Here is a 20,789-nt window from a genome sequence, read left to right on the forward strand (position 1 = left end):
AGTATCTAAGCCTGTTAGAATAAAGAAGCCATCTCCTCTCAAGTCTTCCTACATATCATCTGGCTGAATGCCGCTAGGTAGAAGAGCATGAACAGATCCACCTGAAGTAGTATGGTTCAACAGTATAAACACTTTATTACACATCACACCTGTTTTTTTTTTTTCATGTAGTTTCTAGAGATCAAAACAGCGGATCTAGCAATGAGTGACATACAAGTGACATATTCTATTACTGGTCGAAAGTGGGGAGAAAAAAAAAACAACAAAAAAAAAAAAAAGACAAAAAAATAAAAAAAGAAAGAAAAAACAAAAAAGAAGAAAGATCTGTTGAGTCACAAGGTATCAGGAGAGGATGCCTCCAGCAGGCAACATGCGTTTATTTCATATATTATACAGACATCTCTGAGTGGAGACAGGAAGAGGGGAGGGGGAGGGGACTAGGGCAGACCTGGAATCATTGTATTTGTAGAGAAGAAAGAAGAAGGGAAGAAGGCGGAGAGCACAGGAAGAGGAGAGAGAGAGAGCGTGAAAGAGGATTAGATCATTTCCTTAATACAGAAAGTCAAAAATCAAAAAAAAGAATTTTAAGACATGTAAAAATCCAGATGGAATAGTAAAATTAAAGTTCTTACACACATACACTCAAAACAAAAAAAAATATATTAACAAAAAAAAAAAAAAAAGAAAAAAAAAAAAAATAGAATTCCAAAGAGTCCAGTGCAGGACGTGGGGAATATACAGAGCCTGGCACCTCTAGAACTGGGCACAGGTATTGGGCCTGGCCCCCCTCCAGAGCTGGACACAGGAAATGGAAGCCTGGCACTGTGCAGGCAGCGGCCGTTATATGTTCTGACAGCACTGCATCTTTGGTTTGTTTTCAGTGGTGGGTGGGACATGTATGGGGACAACGTTGTTACTTGGGGACATGTCGTTTTCACGTCTGTCAGACATCTGCTTTTGAGACACAATGCGGTAAATTTCTGAAAAACAAAAAAAAAAAGGTTTGGTAAAAATTCAGCCACAATGAGGACCTGTCACTCTTCTCTAGTAATATTCATAACAATGTAATAATTCAGCATCCAATAATCACACACTTACACAGTGATCAGCCATAATATTATGACCACTGACAGGTAAAGTGAATAACCATTGATCATCTCATTACAGTAGCATCTGAAAGTGGGTGGGATATATCCAGCAGCAAGTGAACATGTTGTCCCTGAAGATGATGTGCTGAAAGTAGGGTTGCACGGATACCGGTGCCGATACCAAGTACTCCTGCAAATAGTCCAATACCTGAAATGGCTACCTTACAAAATGAATGCATTCAATCCGCACTGCAAAGAATCGCATGAGATTTGAACAGGAATGTGGTGCGATTCCTGTCTGAATTACATGCGGTTTCCTCCACCACTCTTGTGTGATCCCAGGTTTCTCATAGTAACTTCAGCCTGGGTTCACAGAGGAGCGGTACAGGAAACCACATGCGATTTGGAAAGGAATTGCACTGCATTCCTGTTTAAAGGGGAGGTCCACCTTAAAAAAAAAAAAAAAATTGCATAAAAAAAATTCCTAAAAAATTGGAGGAGAAAAAAAAAAAAATTAACTTACCTGAAATGGCTGTTGCTAGGCAGTCTTCTTACGCCGCGGTGATGTTCAGTCTTCTCCTCCCCACATTGTCTTCTGGGGAATGGGGCGCGGTGTGTTATGGGAACTGTGTGTGTCCCACAACACATCACGTCCCATTCACAAAGCGATGCGCGACCCGATGCGCAGTAGGAAACGGGCAGTGAAGCCGCAAGGCTCCACTGCCTGTTTCCCTTCGTTCGAATGGCTGCCCGAAGGACGGGTCGGCTTCGGGCAGCCGACATCGCGGGCACCCAGGACAGGTAAGTGTGCTTATTAAAAGTCAGCAGCTACAGTGTTTATAGCTGCTGACTTTTAATTTTTTTTTTTCCCGGCTGGAACCCCCCCTTTAAATTGCATTTGATTCTTTGCAGTGCGCTTTGAGCAAATTTCATTTTGTATGGGCTCAAATCGCTCCGCAAAAGGTATCAAGTTCAGGTATTGGAGCATTTGCATGAGTAAATGCTTAGTATCGGCACCATCAGTTTCAGACAGGAACTGCACTGCATTTCTATTCAAATTGCATGCAATGCTTTACAGTAGGTATTGAGCCCATTTGTTTTGTATTGGCTCAAATCGCACCATAAAGGGTATCCATACTGGCAAGAACATGATCGAAAGTATCGGTACCTGCCGATAAAAAAACAACACGGTATAGTGAGTGCAGTGATGGCGAACCTTGGCACCCCAGATGTTTTGGAACTACATTTCCCATGATGCTCATGCACTCTGCAGTGTAGTGGAGCATCATGGGAAAAATAGTTCCAAAACATCTGGGGTGCCAAGGTTCACCATCACTGGTATAGTGCAACTCTAGCTGAAAGCAGAAAAAATGGGCAAGTTTAAGGATTTGAGTAACTGACTCTAATGAGTAGACGACGGGGTCAGAGCAAATCCAAAACCGCAGCTCTTGTGGGATGTTCCTTGTCTACAGTGGTCAGGACCGACCAAAAGTGGTCCAAGGAAGATAAACCAGTGAATGTGCAAAACGGGGTCATGGGCAGCCAAGGCTCCCTGATGCATGTGGGAAGCAAAGGCCCGTGTAGTCTGAGCGAATATAAAAAAAAAAGCTACCGTAACTCAGATTGCTAAAAAAAAAAAAAAAAAAAAAAAAAAAAAAAAAAAAAAAAGCTGGTTCTGATAAAAAGGTGTCAGAACATTGCAGAGCATTGCAGTTTGTTGTGTACGGGGCAAAGCAGTCAGGGTGCCCATGCTGACCCGTGTCCACAACCAAAAGCGCCTACAATGGGCACATGAGCATCAGAACTGGACTACAGAGAAAGTTGTCAAAGAGTTGATTTGGCCTTCAAATTCTCCAGATCTCAAGCTGGCGCCAGTGGGAGCAACAGTGCCGCGCCAGTGGGAGCAACAGTGCCCCATGGCTGGCGCCAGTGGGAGCAACAGTGCCGCGCCAGTGGGAGCAACAGTGCCGCGCCAGTGGGAGCAACAGTGCCGCGCCAGTGGGAGCAACAGTGCCGCGCCAGTGGGAGCAACAGTGCCGCGCCAGTGGGAGCAACAGTGCCGCGCCAGTGGGAGCAACAGTGCCGCGCCAGTGGGAGCAACAGTGCCCCATGGCTGGCGCCAGTGGGAGCAACAGTGCCCCATGGCTGGCGCCAGTGGGAGCAACAGTGCCCCATGGCTGGCGCCAGTGGGAGCAACAGTGCCCCATGGCTGGCGCCAGTGGGAGCAACAGTGCCCCATGGCTGGCGCCAGTGGGAGCAACAGTGCCCCATGGCTGGCGCCAGTGGGAGCAACAGTGCCCCATGGCTGGCAGAAATATGAACCCTTCTTTTGGAATCTAATTATTCTCGGATGATGGGGCTCACATAGTCTCTAGGGAAAGGGGAGAATCCAAGTTTACACAAAGCCACTGCCTGAACTTCATTCCTGCCAAGATCCTTCAGAAAGATGAATGGTCGTTCGCAACGTCAGAGGAGCAAAATCCCAAGGATTCCAAGAAAAAACAAATCTGACTGTATAAACGCTTATAATAGTTTGGTTTATAGTTTAAGAAAAATGAAGAAAAAAAAAAAAAACCCTCAGAGGTACTTTAAAACAGCTTGATATCTGCCAGCCCTTAAGGACATCTATAGAAGGATCACTGCTGGCATATATGTGAAGTCAGCACTGTGTGTACTCTTCTCCCTATCTGACGACCTTGAGAATATTTGTGTCCTGAAAGCAATGCCGTATTCATCACCAAAGTGCACACAACGCAGCACAAGATCTAAGAGAACAGGAAAAGGGAAGTGTACACAACAGCAAAAGACCTTTCCAAATAAGCTGGTGACACTAGAAATGTCAGGCTTGGTCAAACGTTTTTATCATCTTTAAAATAAACAGGCATTTGGCACTATTAAAAACCTATTTATTTTTTAAAACATACAAGTTGCAGCAAGTTGCATCCCATGCTTTTCAATGACAACGGTTCAACTATGTGCAACTTAAAGTGATTGTTATTTTTAGAAAAACGACAGACTTCACAAACATGTTATAATTACCTGCTCCGTGTAGTGAATTTACACAGAGCAGCCTGGATCCTCCTCTTCTCAGGTCCTCCTCTTCTGTGATTCTGGCCCCTCCCCTCCTGTTCAGTGCCCCCAGAGAGAGTCAGGAGCGTGCTATGGGGGGCACCCAAGCCAAGTCACAGCTCCCTATGTCCATTCAGACACGGAGCCCCGCACCCTCTCTCTCCCACGATTGGCTAGCTGACTATGATTGGCAGCAGCGGCAGCCAATGGCTGGGTCTCAGCCAATCAGGGAGGGAGAATCTCGGACAGAGAGGGACAGAGAGGGACCTCAGGTAGGTGTTAGGAACCGAAGGTGCAGCGCTGTGCACCTGTGGCATTCCTTGGTTAGCTGCACTTTGCCATAGACTTCTATTATATCCAGCAGGTGTGGTGCACTTTCTGAAAGCGCACCAAACCTGCAGATAACACAAGTCTATGGCTCAGTGCAGGAAACCCGCAGGTGCAGTGCGCTGCACCTGGGGATCAGTTTTAAAATCAGCCCAGTAACCCCTGCAGAAATAATTTTTTACAAAATATATATATATATAATACACACAACACACTGTGATTTTAGTAATAATCTTGCCTTAATAACAGTCTTCCATTCATGTATCACCAGCTGTTCCAGACACAGTACATTTGGTATCACTCCGCCTGTGACAGGAGCCAGCGCTATACAGGAAGCATCGGCCTATGCGGCTCTGCAGCTGCTTGCTTCCTCCATCACCAGCTTCATTCACAACACTGATGCTCTGGAAAGGCGGGTCGGCGACCCGAGATCTGTGCGTGCCAACCCGCCATCCTGGAGCAGGAAATCAAGGTCCACATGTGGCTCCCAGGCACTCCTGCTTTACTGCATATACAGACTGATTTTATGGTTGTGGGTTTAGTAAAACTTTTAAGCTTTATGCGTATGTCACGCACGTGCTAGCCAAGTTTGAGGTGACAATTACTGGCACCGCACCTTTTTCACAGATGTAAAAGGAGCCTGAATGGGGCCTAAAAGTGGAGACTGATGTTGGATTGTTATATGCAAAACCACCTTTATTACTTGCATTCTATCCTGTGGTGCCATGCCAAATACAAGCACCCAGAGCATAGCTGACAATAGTTTAGATCGATCGTAGCAGTGCTCTCATGTCTTTACCTGTCAGGATCGTTTGGAAAGCAGCCTCCACATTTGTAGAGTCCAGGGCTGAAGTCTCGATGAAGGACAAACCATTCTTTTCTGTACAAGAGAAAAAGCGCAAGTCAGATAAGGTGAGAACATAAAAACAAATGCTTTAATATTGCTAAGAAACAGGCAGTTATAGCAGCAAAGCAACTGACAGTAAAATCAGAGTTTTTAATTTATAATATACAGGAAAAGGCTGGGTTTTTAAAGAGGAGCTCCAGGCTCCCCAAAAAATTAAAAGTCAGCAGCTGCAAATACTGTAGCTGCTGACTTAATATAAGGATACTTACCTGACCAGGCATCCAGCAATGTCCTCACCTGAGCAGATTCTTCAATCGCCTTCGGGTGCAGGCGCCGGCATCTCAAGTAAGGGAAAAAGGCAGAGAAGCCTCGCGGCTTCACAGCTGGTTTCCTACATTGCATGCGTGAGCCACGCTGCCCATTTTAAATGGTCCTGTAGTCTTCTGGGATTCTGGGACCTGTGATGTGTTCGGGAAGGCTGCGGGGAAAGGGAAGGCTGCGGGGAAAGGAGATCCGAGCCAGAGGTGGGACGGGGTACCTGTCCAAATCAGGTTCCTGCTTCTTCCCACCACAAAAAGTGCAAAATAAGGCAGTGGATGAGGGGGTTGCAAACAAGTGGGACTTCCCCTTTTGCTCTGCTTTAAAGTCAGCAGCTACAAACATTGTATCTACTGACTTAATATTGCCGGCACCCCAGCCATTGCTGGTAAGGGAACCCGGCAGTGAAGCCTTTTTAGCTTCACAGCCGGTTCCTACTGCTGCGTTTTCTAACTTGCCCAGCAGTGGGGGAAGAAGGCAGAACTTCAGAGGGACGTCGCCGGGGCGTAATTGTCTCCTGGAAGTGGCAATCCCGAGAGAGAGAGAGAGAGAGAGAGAGACGGTCCCAATCCCGGGAGAGAGAGAGAGAGAGAGAGAGAGAGAGGGTCCCAATCCCGGGAGAGAGAGAGAGAGAGAGAGAGAGAGAGAGAGAGAGAGAGAGAGAGAGAGAGAGAGAGAGAGAGAGAGAGAGAGAGAGAGAGAGACGGTCCCAATCCCGGAAGAGAGAGAGAGAGAGAGAGAGACGGTCCCAATCCCGGAAGAGAGAGAGAGAGAGAGAGAGAGAGAGAGAGAGAGAGAGACGGTCCCAATCCCGGAAGAGAGAGAAGAGAGAGAGAGAGAGAGAGAGAGAGAGAGAGAGAGAGAGAGAGAGAGAGACGGTCCCAATCCCGGGAGAGAGAGAGAGAGAGAGAGAGAGAGAGAGAGAGAGAGAGAGAGAGACGGTCCCAATCCCGAGAGAGAGAGAGAGAGAGAGAGAGAGAGAGAGACGGTCCAATCCCGAGAGAGAGAGAGAGACGGTCCCAATCCCGAGAGAGAGAGAGAGAGAGAGAGAGAGAGAGAGAGAGAGAGAGAGAGAGAGAGAGAGAGAGAGAGAGAGAGAGAGAGAGAGAGAGAGAGAGAGAGAGAGGAGAGAGAGAGAAGACGAGAGGAGAGAGACGGTCCAATCCGGAAGAGAGAGACGGTCCCCAATCCCGGAAGAGAGAGACGGTCCCAATCCCGGAAGAGAGAGACGGTCCCAATCCCGGAAGAGAGAGACGGTCCCAATCCCGGAAGAGAGAGACGGTCCCAATCCCGGAAGAGAGAGACGGTCCCAATCCCGGAAGAGAGAGACGGTCCCAATCCCGGAAGAGAGAGACGGTCCCAATCCCGGAGAGAGAGACGGTCCCAATCCCGGAAGAGAGAGACGGTCCCAATCCCGGAAGAGAGAGACGGTCCCAATCCCGGAAGAGAGAGACGGTCCCAATCCCGGAAGAGAGAGACGGTCCCAATCCCGGAAAGAGAGAGACGGTCCCAATCCCGGAAGAGAGAGACGGTCCCAATCCCGGAAGAGAGAGACGGTCCCAATCCGGAAGAGAGAGACGGTCCCAATCCCGGAAGAGAGAGACGGTCCCAATCCCGGAAGAGAGAGACGGTCCCAATCCCGGAAGAGAGAGACGGTCCCCAATCCCGGAAGAGAGAGACGGTCCCAATCCGGAAGAGAGAGACGGTCCCAATCCCGGAAGAGAGAGACGGTCCCAATCCCGGAAGAGAGAGACGGTCCAATCCCGGAAGAGAGAGACGGTCCCAATCCCGGAAGAGAGAGACGGTCCCAATCCCGGAAGAGAGAGACGGTCCCAATCCCGGAAGAGAGAGACGGTCCCAATCCCGGAAGAGAGAGACGGTCCCAATCCCGGAAGAGAGAGACGGTCCCAATCCCGGAAGAGAGAGACGGTCCCCAATCCCGGAAGAGAGAGACGGTCCCAATCCCGGAAGAGAGAGACGGTCCCAATCCCGGAAGAGAGAGACGGTCCCAATCCCGGAAGAGAGAGACGGTCCCAATCCCGGAAGAGAGAGACGGTCCCAATCCCGGAAGAGAGAGACGGTCCCAATCCCGGAAGAGAGAGACGGTCCCAATCCGGAAGAGAGAGACGGTCCCAATCCCGGAAGAGAGAGACGGTCCCAATCCCGGAAGAGAGAGACGGTCCCAATCCCGGAAGAGAGTGACGGTCCCAATCCCGGAAGAGAGAGACGGTCCCAATCCCGGAAGAGAGAGACGGTCCCAATCCCGGAAGAGAGAGACGGTCCCAATCCCGGAAGAGAGAGACGGTCCCAATCCCGAGAGAGAGGCGGTCCCAATCCCGGAAGAGAGAGGCGGTCCCAATCCCAGAAAAGAGAGACGGTCCCAATCCCAGAAAAGAGAGACGGTCCCAATCCCAGAAAAGAGAGACGGTCCCAATCCCAGAAAAGAGAGACGGTCCCAATCCAGAAAAGAGAGACGGTCCCAATCCCAGAAAAGAGAGACGGTCCCCAATCCCAGAAAAGAGAGACAGTCCCAATCCCAGAAAAGAGAGACAGTCCCAATCCCAGAAAAGAGAGACAGTCCCAATCCCAGAAAAGAGAGACAGTCCCAATCCCAGAAAAGAGAGACAGTTCCATATATTCAGCAATGAGACATCCCAATCCATCAAAGAGACTGCCCAATATATTCAAAGAGACAACCCAGCAAAGGGCTCTCTCATAACAAGCAGACATACCCATATAGCAAAGACCGACACACACGGGCCGAATGTCTGCCGACATTCTTTAAACCGGCCGATGTCTCCCGACATTCAGCCCATGTGTACTAGGTCTTTAGATTGCAACATATGAGGCAGCGGGTGTGGGTTCAGTTTTTATACAAATATTAGTAAAATTAAAGTTTAAAACCTAAACCAAGGCAATAAATATTAGATAGCTCCTCAATTTGAAATACCTCACTATGTAATTATAAAGCTTCCTAAAGCTGAGAAAATTGGTTGACCTGTTTTTTTTTTTTGTTGTTTTTTTTAGGCAAGGTTCACACCCTAAGCAGGCTGAAGTAGGTGTTTTTTTCACAGGCGTTTTACGTTTTTTTGTGATGTGTTAATGTTGCTAGGGGAAGGTGTCTGTTGTCATGCAGGAAATGCACATGTACGTGCGTTTTACATGCATTTCCATTTAAGTCTATGGAACCAAAAACGCAATCTGCTGTGGGTAAAAAAAAAAAAGTCCTTGACCCTTTCCAAAAATCGCACCAGTTAAAAAACTGCATAGGATGTGAACGTGACCCATAGGAAAATTGTGTTAAATGGACTGTAGTGCGTTACTGAAAATTTGAAGACGCACTAAAAATGCGTAGGTGTGAACCAGGCCTAAAAATTAGTTTAGATATAAATGGCCGTTTCTGACAACATCGTTTTAATAGATCATCTGTTTATAGAGCAAGAAGAAAAAAAAAAAAAAAAAAACAGGAGGAAAGGATGTGTGGCAGTGACTGAAAATGAGAGAATGTCATGAATATCATGAACTGCAACACAAAATTGTTGCTTTTACCAGCACTGACGTCGCATGCAAAGACAAGTTCTGCCACTAGAGGCAGTGTGGTAGAATTCTGAGCATTACCTGTATGACTAATCATTGCTCAGGTGACCTTATACAGAGAGATTGTGACAAAGTACAGAGATAACACGAGCAAAACCGTATCTGTACTAAATGAAAAAAGTCTGTACAATCCATTCAGAATAAGCCAGTTTACATCAGGGGTTGAAGATCCGGAAATGTACGGCTATTTACCATGTGAAGTGCCTGTACAATTTAACCCTTTGCCTACTGGGCACTTTTACCCTCCTTCCTTGCCCAGGCCAATTTCCAGCTTTCAGCCCCGTCACACTTTGAATGACAATTGTGCGGTCATGCAACACTGTGTACCCATATAAAATCAAAACTTTTTTTCACACAGTTTTCTTTTTTTTTTTTTTTGGTGGTATTTAATTACCACTGGGGTTTTTATTTTTTGCTAAAAAAAACAAAACAAAAGAAAACAAAAAAAAACCCGAAAAATAAAAAAATAAAAATAAGTTTGTCAGAAAATATAAGTAATAAAATAGATGCGACCTAACACAACATAATTCTAGCAATGACAAGCCTCCATCCCTAATATGTATACAACAAAAAAAGAGAGAGGAAATGGGACTTTGTATGAGGCAAGTCATTACTTTCCTTAATGTAAGTACTTTTTCCTCCTTCACTGATGTACGCTGCGGCGCTGATGGGTACCGATAGGCTGCACCAATGAGGTGAGACCTATGAGGAGGCACTAATATGCAGTACTGATGAGCACCGATAGGCGGCACTAATGGGCACTGATAGGCAGGCATTGGTGTCACCTGCTGGGCACTGTTGGGGCTGCACCATTTATCAGTGCCCCGATTACCTGTACAGGTCTCCCCTGCGAGGAGATGCCGATGATCGGCTCTCCTCTCTTCACGCATGGTCAGTGTGAGGCGAGGAGAGCCAATAAACAGTACTTCTGCATTCACACATGATCGGCTGTGATTGGACACAGCCAATCACATGGGTAAAGAGCTGCCCCATCGGCTCTTTACCGAGACCAGGGTTGCGCGGAGGGCACACGAGAGCAGTGACATTGGGGCGATGTCAAATGATGTCGTCCCAGAACAGGAGGTGGTTAAAGTGTTTTTTTACCTTCATGTATTCTATAAAAAGCATATCAGAGGGTCTCCATAGTCAGACCTCTCGAGGTGCTACAACCAATTTGATCTGGCTGGAAAAGTAATCATCAGTTTAAGGCTACTTTCACACTGAAAGCGTTGGCCGTTAGCGGTAAAGCGCCGCTCGTTTTAACTGTGCTTTACCACTGTTTAACTGGCGCTTAAAAATCGGTGGTAAATCCACCGCCCAAAATCTAAAAGCTACTATTAGAGCCCTTGCACACTGGGGCGGCGTCGGCGGTAAAACGCCGCTATTGTTAGCGGCGTTTTACCGCCGGTATGCGGCCGCTAGCGGCCGAGAAGGGGTTAAATACCACCGCAAAGCGCCTCTGCAGAGGCGCATTGCCGGCGGTATAGCCGCGCCGTCCCATTGATTTCAATGGGCAGGAGCGGTAAAGGAGCGGTATACACACCGCTCCTTCACCGCTCCGAAGATGCTGCTGGCAGGACTTTTTTTACCATCCTGCCAGCGCATTGCTCCAGTGTGCAAGCCCTCGGGGCTTGCACACTGGAATGCAAGGAGTGGCACTTTCGGGGCGGTGTGCAGGCGCTACTATTATTAGCGCAATAGCGCCTGCAAACCGCCCCAGTGTGCAAGGGGCCTTAGGAAACTTACCTGTCCGGGGATACCGCGGTGTCTAGAGATGCACCGAAATTTCGGCTTAAAATAGTGTTATCGGCATTTGACCAATAAGAGAAAAAGGTGGAGATAATGGCACCAAAAACACACAATTTTCCCGGGAATGCGCTGCACTTTTGCACCGATTTTACAGTGCTTATTGTGACTTAAAAAAAAAAAAACACATCAAAAACGTAACATGGGTGCGTTCATGAGTTTTCAATGCATTTCAACTTTTTTTTTTTTAACTGACCGAAAATGCAGCAAGCAGGATTTTTAACGCCACAACGGATCAGTGTGAAGACATACGGAGAATTTAAAGGGATGCATTTTTCTTGAGCTTTTCTTATATGGCCGATGATGAATTCATATTTATTTAAATGGATGATCTTAATTTAAAAAATCGAATATAATAAAGTGATATAAAAATATAAATATTTATTAAAAACTGTAATTTTTGGCCAAGTGTGTCCTGCATTTTCTGTACCATAATTTCCATTCGGTGTGCACCCCTAGCGGTATCCTCGCCCAGATTCTCGAATCGGCTCTCAGGTGCTGGTGCCGCCATCTGGGGTAAGGGAAACCGTCAGTGACGCATCGCGCTGCGCTTTCTCATAGGGTCAGCTGCGGCGAGGGCCAAACTTCCAGCTGAGTTTGCTCAGCAGGAAGTGGGAGCAAGTACCCAAATGTAGCACCAGAGGGGGTGGGGGGTTGGAGAGCTTTTAGACAAGAGGAGCTTCCCCTTGTGGGTGGAGCTCCGCTTTAAGTCTGATCCCACCCTCCTAAACCCTACTCTACATACGGGGAGCAGGGAGGGGGTACCTACTTCCGGCTCAGTTCACCGCTACAAACTGAGCCAGAAGTTCAACACATGAGGATTTTTCTTTACTTTCACATTCAAAAACGGCAAACAAACCAAACGGAGAAGGTGAATCTCCCCAACGGGGACACAGACGGCAAAAGGCATTCTAATCCTTCTCCACTATATCCAGAACTAAAACATTTGCCTTTAGTTATACTTTTAAAGTGACTGTAAACCCTTCTATGCATCCAGTGAAGTGTCTGGCCTCAGGTGATTCACCGATTAAACAAATCCTCATAAGTTGTACCCGTTTACCTGAAGTCTTCTCTACATCCCTTTAAAGCGATAGTAAAGCCCGCTTTGTTATTTTTACCTACAGGTAAGCTTACAATAAGGCTTACCTGTAGATAAAATGAACATCTCCTAAACGTGCACCGCTTAGGAGATATTCACCCTGCATGCAGACAGTGACATCACTGGCGCATGCGCTCTGAATGTCTGGCATACCTTTTCCGGAGCTTTGTGCCAGAACCGAGGGCTTCCACGCATATGTGCATGAGTGACATCATTTCAGCTCCGACCAATCACACAGCTGGAGCGAGCATACCCAGAAGACGAGACAGGGAGAAGATGTCAGCCCTCTCAGCGGTGACCGCGCACCACAGGAGGGCTTCGCTCTCAGGCAAGTATTTTTTTTTTCCACCGGCCGCAGTTTACAACCACTTTAAAGTCCAGACTTTATAAAGCTTGTCAGCGCTTTCAGAAAGCAGGTGACGTATAGCTAAAAGTTACACACTGCAGAGCTCAGTGAGGAGAGCTCCTAAAGCTGATAGGAGGGAAGGGACACACCTACCTTCACACAGCAACAGAGCAGAGGGTGTCAATCACAGGCTGTGTGCTGGAGCTCCCTCCCGTGTCACTTTTTCTCTTGCTGTCAGGAAAACTTGTTAGAAGTGACTGATACAGATAGCAAAGGAAGGAGGAAGCAGACAGACAAGTACACACTATAGAGGGATATGCTTTGTTCATATTTCAAGTCTGAGCTTTACAACCACTGTAAAGTTCTCACAGCCAGGCAGGGGCATTGTTCATGTAGATTTTGAATGGCATATTTCAGAAGAACATAACGTCTATTAATACACTTGAGTTATAACCTGCATTTAAACAATTCAGTCCATTATAAAAAGTGTAGGACTGTTGAATTCCAAACCCTGGCAAGGACACTAGTAAACGTTGTAGCGACATTCAGATTAATGTATATAAAATGTATAATAACCTGCAAATGCTCGGGCCTCATCAGTCGGCACTGCTCTGAGGTGGCGCAAGTCACTCTTGTTGCCCACCAGCATGATGACGATGTTGTTGTCCGCATGGTCCCTCAACTCTTTCAGCCACCTTTCCACATTTTCGTAGGTAAGATGCTTGGCGATATCATACACCAGCAGAGCACCTACAGCTCCTCTGTAGTACCTGGAAGGAGAAGATACGCAGAGTCAGCTCATAGGGAGTGAATCTAACGGGCGCTTTGCTTATGAAATAGGCAGAACTGTGCAGAATTTGGCATTAAGGCTCCATTCACACTTGTACGACTCCAAAGTAGCACCGACTTGGAATGCGTGCACCTTGGATGGGTGCAACTTGGATGGGTGCAACTTGGATGGGTGCAACTTTGGCTTTGACCAGCGATAATGGACAACTATTGCACAACTGCTCCAAAGTAGCACCGACTTGAGATGGGTGCAACTGGGATGGGATGGGTGCACCTTGGATGGGTGCAACTTTGGCTTTGACCAGCGATAATGGACAACTATTGCACAACTGCTCCAAAGTAGCACCGACTTGAGATGGGTGCAACTGGGATGGGATGGGTGCAACTGGGATGGGATGGGTGCAACTTTGGCTTTGACCAGCGATAATGGACAACTATTGCACAACTGTTGCATTGTATAACATTCAGGTGTGACTTTCATGCAACTTTTGAGGGCTAAAAAACTACCAAAATAGCGCATGAACTACTCTGAAGTCGCTGCAACTTTAAAGTTGCACATATGAATGGTTTTCATTGGAAAACATGGGGAATGACTCGTCTTACGACTTTGGTGTCCAAAGTTGCAGGACAAGTCAGACAAGTGTGAATGCCGTCCAAGGACGCATTCACACTTCAGCGTTTTTAATGGCGGGCAGATTGGCCGCAGTTTGAAAGCGCCGATCTGTGAATGACAAATCGTGGGACTCACATTAGAGATGCCATTCATTTGAATGACACCTAAAAAAGGGGTGCGGGTCTAGCGCGATAAAATGAGCTGCAGTCGCGGCAACCCGCATTGTGGGAAGCATTTGGCCCGAAAAAAGTTCAGGAGTTACTTTTGAATGACAAGCTTACTGCATGGCAGACCGCCCAGCGATTTTAGGGGTCATTCAAATGAATAGCATTTCAAATGCGAGTCCCGCGATTTGTCATTCACACATCGGCACTTTCAAATCGCAGCACAACTGCCTGCGATTCAAAAACGCTGAAGTGTGAATGCAGCCTAAAGGCTGGATACACACTAAACAACTTTTGTTGTTTGATTTCCTTTAGATTTACCTTCAACTATATAGTAGAAGGGCCTGCCTGATTGCATACAAATTAAAAATGTGTTTAGGTTTGTCCCCTTATTATATGGTTTTGGTAAATCTAAAAAGGAAAAAAAAAAATCTAAGAGAAAATTGTTTAGTGTGCATCCAGCTTAACACTGCAAATAAAAAGGAAAAAAGAAAAAAAAAAAAAAAGATTGGATAAATATGCACAATACCACCCCACATTCTTCCCACCCATTCAGCCCCACATCATGGTGACTCACGCGGAGGTGATTGCGCGGTATCTCTCCTGTCCGGCTGTGTCCCAAATCTGAGCTTTGATCGTTTTACCGTCCACCTGGATGCTCCTTGTAGCAAATTCCACCCCGATGGTGCTTTTGCTCTCCAGGTTAAACTCGTTACGGGTAAAGCGAGAAAGGAGGTTACTTTTTCCAACTCCAGAATCACCAATCAGCACCACTGCAGAGAAGAGAAAGAAAAAAAAAAAAGCCCTTGTGTTTAGTAAATCACACTGAAGCATACACGTTAGAGCTGCACAATTAATCGTTAAAAAAATCGTGATCTCGATTCACCCCCCTTCTGAGGATCTGCCGATTCTTTCATACAAACAAGTGGAGAGACTTTATCTGCTCACTCAGCTGTCAAAAGAAAACATTCAGGCATTCTGCCAAGTTTAGAACTTGAAACATTGTAACCAACTTCCTTCTTAGATCAAAGGGATAGAACTTCTGTGTAAATAAATAACTGGGCAGTCTGCCAAGTTTTAAACAACTTAAAAAAGGAAGGAAGTTTAACCACTTAAAGTCTAAATCTTTTTCTGACACTTCTTTTTAAAGGTAAAATCAATATTTTTTGCTAAAAAATTACTTGGAACCCCCAAACATATATATTAGCAGAGACCCTAGGGAATAAAATGGCAATTGCTGCAATATCAATATTTTATGTCACACTGTATTTGCCCAGCGGTCTTTCAAATGCAATTTTTTGGGAAAAAATACACTTCAATAAATTAAAAAAAAAAAAAAAAAAAAACCCGAAACAGTAAAGTTAGCACAATTTTTTTTGTTCTAATGTGAAAGAGGTTACGCCGCAAGAATCGCGAGAGAATCGTGATCTATCCGCTAAGCAAAAAAAAAAAAAATTGCGATTCTCATTTTAGCCAATACAAGTCCGTACAGGCGGCACTGCTACTAGTACAACATAAGGTTGTAATAAGGACGATCACGTAACCACTGTGACTGGCTGTCAGTGATCACATGATTGGGGGTGTTTGATGCGCTGCCATACACTGTACTGCATTTTTAGTTGCATAAAATACATAAATGCACAAATAACACATTATAACCACTATAAATATCCACTTGAGGACCAGACCTATTCTGACATTCAACTCCTATATGTAAAAATCTGCATTATTTTTTTGCTGGAAAATTACTTAGAACCCCCAAACATTTTTTTTTTTCCATAGCAGAGGCCCCTAGAGAATAAAATGGCAGTTGTTGCAATTTTTTATGTTACACGGTATTTGCACAATGGTTTTTCAAACACCTTTTTTAGCAAAAAAAAAAAAAAAAAATTATATTATATATATATATATATATATCTCTAGATAGAGATGATAGAGATAGAGATGATAGAGATAGAGATGATAGAGATAGAGATGATAGAGATAGAGATGATAGAGATAGAGATGATAGAGATAGAGATGATAGAGATAGAGATGATAGAGATAGAGATGATAGAGATAGAGATGATAGAGATAGAGATGATAGAGATAGAGATGATAGAGATAGAGATGATAGAGATAGAGATGATAGAGATAGAGATGATAGAGATAGAGATGATAGAGATGATAGAGATAGAGATGATAGAGATGATAGAGATAGAGATGATAGAGATAGAGATGATAGAGATAGAGATGATAGAGATGATAGAGATAGAGATGATAGAGATAGAGATGATAGAGATGATAGAGATAGAGATGATAGAGATAGAGATGATAGAGATGATAGAGATAGAGATAGAGATGATAGAGATAGAGATGATAGAGATAGAGATGATAGAGATAGAGATGATAGAGATAGAGATGATAGAGATAGAGATGATAGAGATAGAGATGATAGAGATAGAGATGATAGAGATAGAGATGATAGAGATGATAGAGATGATAGAGATAGAGACTGGCGAGCCCGGAATGATGCCGGCGGCACCGCTGGTTTACTATAGAGCTGATTGGGGACCAGAATGTCTCTATGGTATCTGAAAATGGAAGTAACAAGTATTTTATCGCTTCCGGTTACACTGGATGTAAACAGCGCAGTTTTATAAAGTGGGAAAGATCAGACCGATCTTGGTCGGGTCAGATGCTTTTAAAGGGCAGAGGAGACACCTGGGGGGTCTAAAAGACCTCAGATCTCTCCATAAAGAGTACCTGTCACTGCCTATTGCGGTCACAAGGGATGGTTACATTCCTTGCGACAGCAATAAAAGTGACCAAAAAAAAAAATAGAATAAAAAAACCTAAACAGCATGAAAATGAAAATAAATAAAATGAAAAAAAAATTTAAAGTGCCCCCCCACCCCTGAACGAACCCGTACGCATACATAAATGGCGATCGCTCCACAGCTGTGAGGTTTCGCCGCAAATGTCAAGACGAGGGGCAATAATTCTAGTGCCACACCTCTCTGTGTAAGTCTAAACTGGTAACTAAAGGCTTTTAAAGCGTCGCCCTATGGAGATTTTTAAAAATACAGAGCGTGCAGAAATTTAAAGCGCGACACGAGGCATCTCTTTAGACGGCATAACACCATCTTTAATATTTTACCCCCAAAAATTGGGGGAATTTATGGTGTTTGTAATCATTATTCTTTAAATATTTCATCATCAATAACATCACTAAAGTCAGGGTTCCTGGGTGGAGCACAGGGTTCATTTTCACTTCACCGTTATTTTAAGCAATGCTACTACTCAAAGTTCAAGAATAAATGTCATTCAAAGTTACACAAAGGTTTAAAAAAAAAAAAAAAATCCAACATATTGTTGAAAAACAGAATTAGAATGGGCTGAGCGTACAGCTGCAGGTTACTGTAATCCTTCACCTGGGTGCACCAGTCTGACAGGTCTACCGACCCCACAACACACCACAGTTTGCTCATCATTTACAGAGGTGACAGCTGACAGGAGCCAGGCACAGCCTAGTTGAATGGACAATTTATTTCAAAGAGAATGAGTAAGAAAAAGGTTGGGCAAGCTCATTCAAAAAGGTGTTTAACCCATTACGGACCACCGGCCTATTCATTTAACTCCTTCGGCCCTGGAAGCATTTGCCCCCTCGATGACCAGGCCATTTTTTTTTGCGATACGGCACAGCGTCGCTTTAACTGACAATTGCGCGGTCGTGCGACGTTGTAAACAAATAAAAACTGATGTGCCCCCCCCACACACACAAATAAAGCTTTCTTTTGGTGGTATTTTGTGCAACAAAGACCGACAATTTAAAAAATAAATAAAAATATTCATATCTTAATTTCTGCTATAAAAAAAAAAAAAAAAAAAAAAAAAAAACACAAAAAAGAACCCCCCCCCAAATAATTTTTTTTTTCAAAAATCACATTTCTTCATAAATTTAGGCCAATTTGTATTCTGCTACACGTTTCTGGTTGAAAAAAAAAAAACAAAAAAAACAAAAAAAAAAAAAAACACCTCAATAAGCGTATATTGATAGATTTTTTAGATTGTAAGCTCTAATGAACAGGGCCCTCCGATTTCTCTTGTACCAAATTGTAATGTAACTGTAAGGTCTGCCTTTATTTTGTTAAGTGCTGCGCAAACAGTTGACGCTATAAAAAACCTGTATACTAATAATAATTTGCGCAAAAGTTATAGCGTATACAAAATAGGGGAAAGATTTATGGCATTTTTATTGTTTATTTTATTTTTACTAGTAATAGTGATTAGAGATTTTTAGCAGGAATGCGACATTGCGCCGGACAGATCGGACACCTGACACTTTTTTGGGAACCAGGGACATTACAGTGATCAGTGCTAAAAATATGCGCCGACATTGTACTGACAGTGGCAGAAAAGGAGTTATCAGGAGCGTTCAAGGGGTTAAATTAGGGCTGGGCGATTTTCTAAAAAAATAATAAATAAATAAAATCTGCGATTTTTAAAAAAAAAAAAAAAAAAAAACCTCGATTCACAATTCAAATTTTTTTTTTTGGACACCGTGCCGGTCCTGAGGAGCTGCGGGCAGGAGTTTTTAGGTGAGGCCGCGGCTTCGCCTAAAAACTCCTGCCCACAGCTTCTCAGGACCGGCATGGTGAAAAAAAAAAAAAAAAAAAATCGATTTGCTTAAATTTTGAATCGATTTTACCTTTTAACTCGATTCAAATCAATTTTTTTCCCCAGCCCTAGGTTAAATGTCTTCCCTGACTGTGTGTTCTAACTGTATGGGGGATGGGCTGCTTGATATAACACACAGATCCCTCTTCCTGCATAGCAGAAAGACAGGTTCTGTGTGTCATCCCCTGACAGAAAGGAGATCTGCCTGGTTTACTATGGCAGATCCCCGTTCTGTCACTGCGGGGAACGATCGCGGGCGGCCATCGAGTCCTCCGGACCCGCTGATTGGTGCCCCCGCTGGCCAATAGGTGCGCTCGCCCCCTCAGATCGCTTGGTACGAGCCCGACGTACACCTACGGCGATTTGCGCTGCCGTGTCAACCTGCTGCAGTATACCTGCAGAGGTAGGTCGGCAAGTGATTACAATGCATACTAAGTGGTCTTATGCATGACGATGTTCTTACTGATAGCGGGAGTTACTTCACCAAACAGGTTCCAGCATTTACAGCAGTGGTTGTCAATTTATGAGCTAATGGGGGGCCTCAAATGTGACCCCTGACCTCATCAAATGGCTACACATAATGTTGAATATATGTAATGTTGGAGAGGACTGTCAGAGACTGCAGATCTAATAGAGGGAGATGGGGGTCAGAGAGTGAGGACAGCATACATTGTTGGTGGGGAGATGCTGCAGAAGATATGAAGCTGGGAACACGTTACACGAGAATAGTAGAGATCAGCGCTATTACTCTAATCAATGTTCACACTACGGACTGCTGAGGTCCGAGGGCCACACATACCAACGGGCCACCGGTTGGGCACCAGGGATTCAAAGCAAGTAATGAGATAAAACCCCCATTCTAAAAAAAAGGTATTACACTTCACTTTCCCTCCTTCAGACCCTCGGGATGAATGAGAAGAATCACAAGATTCCACATGGCAGCCCAGATGGAGGAATCTCCTTACTGCTGGCGACTGAATTCTGACAGCTACAATTCCTGGCTGTCCGAATACCCAAAAAGTACCTGTCTGGGATTGGATGCAGCCACTGTTAGGCTGATAATTTTCCCACCCAGCTTCTTCAATTCTTCCATTGAACTATGTTGAGCTTAGAGCCATCAATGGTTCAAATTTCAGCCAGTTTTGTAGAATCGTTTAAAATTCGAGCTGCGCGTGACTAGCTTAAAGAGGAGCTCCGAACTCCCCCCCCCCCCCCGCAAAAAATATAAAGTCAGTAGCTACAAATACTGTAGCTGTTAACTTTTAATATAAGGACAGTTTACCTGTCCAGTGATCTTCTCACCTGAGTACAGGAAACCAGTGTTCTATGGATATGTGCCCTCCGTCTAAAAGTGCCCACGCATTAGAGCTGCACAATTCTGGCCAAAATGAGAATCACGATTTTTTTGCTTGGAATTAAAAGATCACGATTCTCGCGCCGTAAAATCTTTCAAATCATACAAAAAAAAAAAAATAATGGGCTAACTTTACTAGTTTTTTTTTTTTTTTAATTCATTAAAGTAATTTTTTTTTTTAAATTGCACTTAAAAAAACCGCTGCGCAAATACAGTGTGACATAAAATATTGCAACAACCACCATTTTATTCTCTAGCGTGTCTACTAAAAATATATATAATGTTTGGGGGTTCTAAGTAACTTTCCGGCAAAAAAAAAAAGATTTTAACTTGGAACCAACAAATGTCAGAAAAAGGTTTAGTGTTTAAGTGGTTAAACTTTTTTCACTTACACACAAAGTCTATTCCATTGACAAAATTGTTACAATGTTTATACTTCAGTTCATTTGCGAAAGAATGTTGTGATTCTTGACAGACTGGTCAGTTTTTCTCTTCCTTTCTTTTGATAGCTGTGGCTTCAGAAGAGCAGAGAATTCTTTGCATAGAAAGAATTGTGAAACACTTTAGTCAAGATTGCGATAGCGATTCTTGATTAACTGTGCAGCTCTACCGCGCGTGCGCAGGACGGAGCCGCACTCAAGCCGATTTGACCGCCCACGAAGCGTAGCACAACTCGCGCACGCGCAGTAGGAAGCCGGCTGCCGGTGTTCTAT

General features: G+C 44.6%; 1 protein-coding gene across 1 annotated transcript in view; it reads right to left on the reverse strand.

The window, feature by feature from the left end:
- Positions 1-340: 340 nt before the first annotated feature.
- Positions 341-20,789, reverse strand: part of RAB11A (RAB11A, member RAS oncogene family) — a 49,396-nt gene continuing 28,947 nt past the window's right edge. Inside the window, exons 2-5 of the mRNA XM_073618312.1 lie at positions 14,641-14,836; positions 13,074-13,267; positions 5,284-5,364; positions 341-980 (exon numbers count right to left, since the gene is read on the reverse strand). Of these exons, the coding sequence (XP_073474413.1) occupies positions 841-980; positions 5,284-5,364; positions 13,074-13,267; positions 14,641-14,836 (611 nt within the window). The 3' untranslated portion in view covers positions 341-840. The remainder of the gene's footprint in view (positions 981-5,283; positions 5,365-13,073; positions 13,268-14,640; positions 14,837-20,789) is intronic.

The sequence above is a fragment of the Aquarana catesbeiana genome, linkage group LG03 (assembly GCF_042186555.1).
Source record: "Aquarana catesbeiana isolate 2022-GZ linkage group LG03, ASM4218655v1, whole genome shotgun sequence".
NCBI lineage: Eukaryota > Metazoa > Chordata > Amphibia > Anura > Ranidae > Aquarana > Aquarana catesbeiana.